This window comes from Perognathus longimembris, chromosome 20 (assembly GCF_023159225.1).
Source record: "Perognathus longimembris pacificus isolate PPM17 chromosome 20, ASM2315922v1, whole genome shotgun sequence".
Taxonomy (NCBI): domain Eukaryota; kingdom Metazoa; phylum Chordata; class Mammalia; order Rodentia; family Heteromyidae; genus Perognathus; species Perognathus longimembris.
In genome coordinates this window covers 40,936,356-40,942,355 of record NC_063180.1, presented here as the reverse complement: position 1 = coordinate 40,942,355, position 6,000 = coordinate 40,936,356, and the positions used below count along the sequence as shown (strand labels likewise).

Here is a 6,000-nt window from a genome sequence, read left to right as displayed (position 1 = left end):
TGAGTCAAGGCCCAGGACTGGCAAAAAAAAAAAAAAAAAAAAAAAAAAAAAAAAATTAGTCTTAGAACAAATGAGTGCTAGAGGAGAGACAGATCTTGCCACAGTATTGGCTCTATTCAAATACATTATGATCTTTGTTTACTTGTATGTTTGAGGGTACCAGTACTGGGACCTGAAACTCATGGCCTAGGGGCTGTACCTTAGCTTTTTCTTTCCTTTCTCAAAGTTGTTAGCTACAGCCTTACTTGTTCTTTTGGTGAGTATTTGGGAATAAGAGTCATGAGTTTTCCTTCTGGAAAGGCATTCTTCAGATCTCAGCATCTTAAGTATCTAGGATTGGTTTTTTTCCCAGCCTTAGGGCTTAAACTCAGATGCTCAATGCTAGCATTGAGCCATAGCACCACTTCCGGCTTTTTCTGTTTATGTGGTACTGAGGAATTGAACCCAGGGCTTTATGCATGCTAGGCAAGCACTCTACACTAAGCCACATTCCCAGCCCTAGTATATTATTGTTAAGATCTTGTACAGAGTGGATCCATTTTGTAAGTTAGGTAATGAGTACTTTTTTTTTTTTGAACAGTGTCACCCTTTCCTTCGCTTTCAAGTCTTTTACTTTTGATATAGGTTAAATTGTGTGTAGTGTGTGTGTGTGTGTGTGTGTGTGTGTGTGTTTGACAATAGAGATCGCATTTTGCAGATCATTCCTTTACACATTAGCAGGACACAGACTACAAAGCTGTAGTGAATAGGCTTTTCCAGAAAATAATTAAGGGGCTATATTTATCTCTGAACCTTTCAGATACTGCAATCACATTTACTGTTCCAAAAATAAATTGCTCTTATATATGGCAAAGATATTTAAAATTAATGCCCCAGAAACATGCCAAGTTGTGGCCAAAAGTCTCAATTTAGAGATTTACGGTATAAAGTCTCTGAGAGAGAGAGAGAGAGAGAGAGAGAGAGAGAGAGAGAGAGAGAGAGAGAAGAGAGAGAAGGCTTTATTGAAAAAAAGAAAAGAGTCACTAGTGGGAAGTAAGTAGTTATCTAATTCTTAACTGTTCATTAAGGTCCGGAACAGCCTGAATTCCATTGGCCCCAAAAGTGAGCTTGATTTGTGGGTTTGGTTGGGTGACTGCGGCAGGATTGTGTAACCATTTTCTCTCTCTCTCTCTCTCTCTCTCTCTCTCTTTCAATAGTAGACATTGGAGGCATTAAGAAACTTTGTCGAGGAATACTCACTGAAGCAACCTGTGGCTAAACACACACACATACACACACGCACACACACATGGTGTGTGCCAGTCTGTGGTTTGGCTATGGTGGCCAGTGCCTTTCCCTGTGAGCCAAACGACAAGAGGCCTAACCCAAGGGAGAACGCGCCAAGAGGCTTAGCTTTAAATTAAGAACCATGGACAGCTCTACACTGCACCGGAAAAAAAAAAAGTACATTAAGTTTTCTCAACACCTGGGTCGCCAGGCAATTCAGGGTCTGATTTGAATGTTAGTTTACTGATAATACAATGCGCAGGGTCTGGTCTGGGCTTCTGTCTTTTCTTTCTTTTTAATCATTAGTGATGATCGTATTTATGTGAGCAGGAAAGAGAGGGATCGTTTCAAGAAACCGATTTAAAATAAAAATCGGATTCTATTTTTATAAACCATCAGGCTGCCACGCAAAAGGGGCTGGGAGTTGGGTCCGGCCGGCTGGCAAGCCCGGGGGTGTGGGGTAGGGGTGGGGTAGGGGCGGGGATCCCCACGTCGGCGTTTGAATGCTCAGTGGATGGGGGGGGGGGTGGGAAGGCGCGGATCCCACCCAGGTTAGGCCGGAGGAGCAGCGGGCGCCATGTGCTCCGGGCTCCTGGCCCTCCTGCCTGCCCATCTGGCTTTCCTGGACCCTGGGGTCCCCGAGGCTCCGAGCCTAGCAGGTGAGAAGGGGGTGCTTTTCGTGGTCGGGGTGGTGGTGGTGGTGGTGGTGGTCGGGGTGGTGGTGGTTCCAGGCTCCTCTGGGGCGCGGATCGGTGCAGCGGGCCCCGGGCTCTGCAGCGGAGCTGAGCGCGGTGCTGTGTTGGCGGCGCCCGGGTGCAGAGCCCGAGGTTGCGGGGAGGATGCGGGCGGCGTTTCCTTCTCGCCGCCCCGCTGCTGCCAGCCATCGCGGTGACCGCCCGTCCCCCACCCTCGGCCCCGGGGGGTTGCGGGAACCCCTCCAAAGCCGCGTGGAGCCCGGGTGGCGGGTCCGCGGGGGCCCTCGCCCGGCGCCCGCAGTGTCCCACCCCGGGCGAGCTGCTGCGGCATCCTGTAGTCCCTGCGCGCTCCCCCTCCCCTACACCCCCCCCCACCCCCACCCCCCCCCCCCCAGCCCCAACCCGGGCGGCTCCGGCGAAGGCAGAGGGCGCCTAGGGCCGGGGCTGCCCGGGGCCGCGGCGCGATCGTGGGGAGGGCCGGGGTGGGGAGCGTGGTTGGGGCGGATGGGGGTGTGTGGAGGGGGGGGGGTGGGGAGCGCGTGGGGCTCCGCCTCCAGCGCGGCGGGCGGCCTCCTCCCCTCCTCCTCCTCCTCCTCCTCCTCCACCTCCTCCTCCTCCTCCTCCCCCCCTCCGCGGCTCCCGCGCCCGCCGCTCCTCCCCTCCCCTCCCTCCCCTCCCCTCCCGCTCCTCCCTCCCCCCTCCCCCTCCCTCCCGCCCTCCTCCGCTCGGGGCCAGCGCGGCGGCGGCGGCGGCGGCGGCGGCGGCGGCAGCAGCAGGAGCAGCCCCGGCTGGGCTGCGGGTCGCGACGGCGGCGGGGCGCCCCCTCCCCCGTGCCGGGGCGCGGCGGAGGGATGTGGGGCTTTGCGGGAGGAAGGCTTTTTGGCATCTTCTCGGCCCCGGTGCTGGTGGCGGTGGTGTGCTGCGCCCAGAGGTAGGGGGTCTGGGGCTGGGTGGGTTGGAGAAGGGAAGCCGGGGTGGGGGGGGAAGTGGGGGGGGAACCGGGGCTGGCGAGCGGGGCGCACGGGGCGCGCGCGGCCGGGCGCCGGCGGGGAGCCGCTGCCTGACCCGGCTCTTCGTGTCTCCCCCCCCCTCCCCTCCCTCCCTCTCCCTCCCCGACCCCCAGCGTGAACGACCCCGGGGAACATGTCCTTTGTGAAGGAGACCGTGGACAAGCTGTTGAAAGGCTACGACATTCGCTTACGACCCGACTTCGGGGGTAAGTGGGGGTGCGCGCGGCCGCTGGCTGCGGGGAAACCGCGACCCCCGGCGGCGGGCGGCGGCGGCGGCGGCGGCGGCCTGGGCGGCGGGGCGGGGGGGGGGGGGGAGCCGCGGCCGCTGGGCAGAGTGGAGGGGTGGGGGGGGGATGATCCTTCCTCCTCTTACCCCCTGAGCGCGCCCCCCCCCACTCCAGAGCCCCCCTCCCCCCCCCCCGTCCGCGCACCCCACGCCCGAGCCTGGCTGATGGCCGTCCCGGTGCGTCTCCCCGCAGGTCCCCCGGGTGTGCGTGGGAATGGAACATCGACATCGCCAGCATCGACATGGTTTCCGAAGTCAACATGGTGAGTGCCGGGCGCTTCCCAGCGCCGCCGGGCCCTGCGGTCTGGGCCAGCACCCGAGGACGGACCGGGCATCCGGAATGGGAAGGGACTGGGGTGTGTGTGTGTGTGTGTGTGTGTGTGGTGTGTGTGTGTGTGTGTGTGTGTGTGTGTGTGTGTGTGTGTGGTGGGCTGGGGTTCCTGGAGGTACGCCCCCTCGCAGAACGGGCCGGGCTCCCCCCCCACCCCCCACCCCCCTCCACGGCGGGGTCCCCCTCCACCCTCCCCGGGGCCGCTGCGCTCGGGGAGGGGGGGCGTCGCCGGCCTTGGAACCGCGCGCGCGCACGCGGTGGGGGGGGGGTTTGGGGGTGCCCAGCCTTCCTGCGGAAAGGGGGTCCCCGGAACTTCACGGTGCGCCCCACCTCCCTTCCCCTCAGTCCTGGGCATGGAGGCTCGTGGACCCTGGTCGCCAGGCTTTCCCAGTGCCGTCTCCGCTCCCTTAGCAACAGGCGCCGCCGCCGGGGAAGCTGCATTTCAAGGTTTAAAAAAAAGAAAAAAAGAGATTGCCATTTGAGGAAAGAGGTGTGGGCCGCCGGAGGGGAGCGCGAGGGGTCCCAGATCTGTGTCTAGTAGAGCTGTCTCCCCTCTCCCCCCCCCCCACCCCCCCCTCCCTGGGCTGGGTTCCCCAAGGGCTGACTCCGGGACTGTGGGACACTGGGCCGCTGGCTGGTCGCTGTCCGAGGTGCTGATGGAGGCTCGTGGGCTTGGGGAGCCAAAGAGCTGGCCTGGCCTGGCACTTACTTGTCTCCTGCCAGGACGGTCGCAGGCTCTGGGTTCCAGTTCACTTAGGCTTCGTGTGAATGGTGACAGGACTCCATATTCTGGCCCCGGGGGGGAAAAGCCCAGACCATGCCCACCAACCCCCCCCCTTTGGAATGGCCTTCCACACTTCAGGGTGCCGGAAGAGAAGAAGTGATAGGATTACTTTTATGTATTCATGGGGATAGGGAAAAGCAAAAGGGGGGCTGCTTTTCCTCGCAAGAGTGGCCCTGTCGATTTCCTAAGAATCGTCCACCTTACGTTTTTCTTTCTGAAGAAACGATCTGGGCAACTTTTCTTTCGAGCACACAACATGGGGGCTAGAAAGGGGGCCTGGTTCAGAGAGATCCAGAAGTTCTGGGAATCAGAGGTTGTCAACTCTGGCGGCCCACTAGGAGTCACGTGGGCAAACGGGTTTAAACGCATGCCGTCTGAGGCTTCACACGCTCAGGGGGTTCGGATCCTGCCAGGCGGGTGTGGAGCCCCTGAGCTCTTGGTATTTCATTAAAGGAGGTCTTGGCGGATTATTCTGAATCAGGTGTTTCGTGCACAGTGTTTGGAGGATGAACCCTGACAGCACCTTGTAGAGAGACGGATGTGTGCAGACGAAGGAGAACGGTTGTTTTAGGTATACGTTCGTGAAATACGTTTTGAAATACGTCCTGGTAGAGGCTTCTGTAGGGAGAAAGCTTTGACTTTCATCCATTTCTCCACTTGTCTTTAAGCGATCATTTGTGTATTCTCGGCTGTACTCAGATCTGAATTCATGGCCTCATGTTTGGCAGGCAGGCGCTTTATCACTTGAGCCACAGCCCCTGTCTTTTTTAATTTTTTGGATTTGTGGTTTTGCTTTAGTTGTTTCTTGGCCTGGGGTCTGTGAAGTTTTGGCCTGGATTGGACTAGGACTGTGGTTTCTCTATGTATGCCTCCCTAACGGACTGCAGGCCTACTCTGGTGCCTGGCTTTATTGGTTGAGCTAGGGGGTCTTGCTAACTTTTTGCTCAAGGGAGGATCTTGTTAACTTTTTGCACACAGTGGCCTGAGATGGAATCTTTCCGTGTCTGCTGGGGTTACAACCATGAGTCACTCTGCCGCTCCTACTTTTTTACTTCTATCCTGAAATGTTTGAAGTTAAAGTGTGAAGGGTTGGGATGTAGCTCAGTGACAGAAGACTTGCTTAGCAGTCAAAAGTTTGATCCTCAGCACGCCTAAAAAGAAAAATAAAGAAATCTATCATGCGACTTAAATATACACACATACTATATATAAATATTATATATACTTTTCAGGGCATTTGTGTACCAAGGCAGTGTAATATTAAAAGTGTTAGCAAGTAACGTAGGTGAGATGTGATTTCCTCTTTACCTTAAAAATGAAGATTATATTTAACATAATGGCAATTTTATACATGGAATTCTGTTCAAAATGGATAGTTTTGTGGTCTTAAGGGAGCAGGTTCACATATTCAAGGGCCACTGTCTGTAAGCTGTGATGTTCGTCAGCTGAGAGCTTCAAATTCCCCAGAGAAGACAAATGAATACGAAAGTTAATTGGCTATATACTGGATTATTATGTCAAAAATCAGTGCAGTGTATGTCAGATGGTAGCAGGAATGCATTGCACAGACTTAAAAATAAAAAAATAGAAACTTCATCTAGTAGTTCAGACCACCAGAAGAATGAGGG

At 56.2% G+C, this 6,000-nt stretch overlaps 1 protein-coding gene across 1 annotated transcript in view; it reads left to right on the top strand.

Moving 5' to 3' along the window:
- Positions 1 to 2,684: 2,684 nt before the first annotated feature.
- Positions 2,685 to 6,000, top strand: part of Gabrb3 (gamma-aminobutyric acid type A receptor subunit beta3) — a 170,703-nt gene continuing 167,387 nt past the window's right edge. Inside the window, exons 1-3 of the mRNA XM_048369315.1 lie at positions 2,685 to 2,892; positions 3,085 to 3,177; positions 3,451 to 3,520. Of these exons, the coding sequence (XP_048225272.1) occupies positions 2,813 to 2,892; positions 3,085 to 3,177; positions 3,451 to 3,520 (243 nt within the window). The 5' untranslated portion in view covers positions 2,685 to 2,812. The remainder of the gene's footprint in view (positions 2,893 to 3,084; positions 3,178 to 3,450; positions 3,521 to 6,000) is intronic.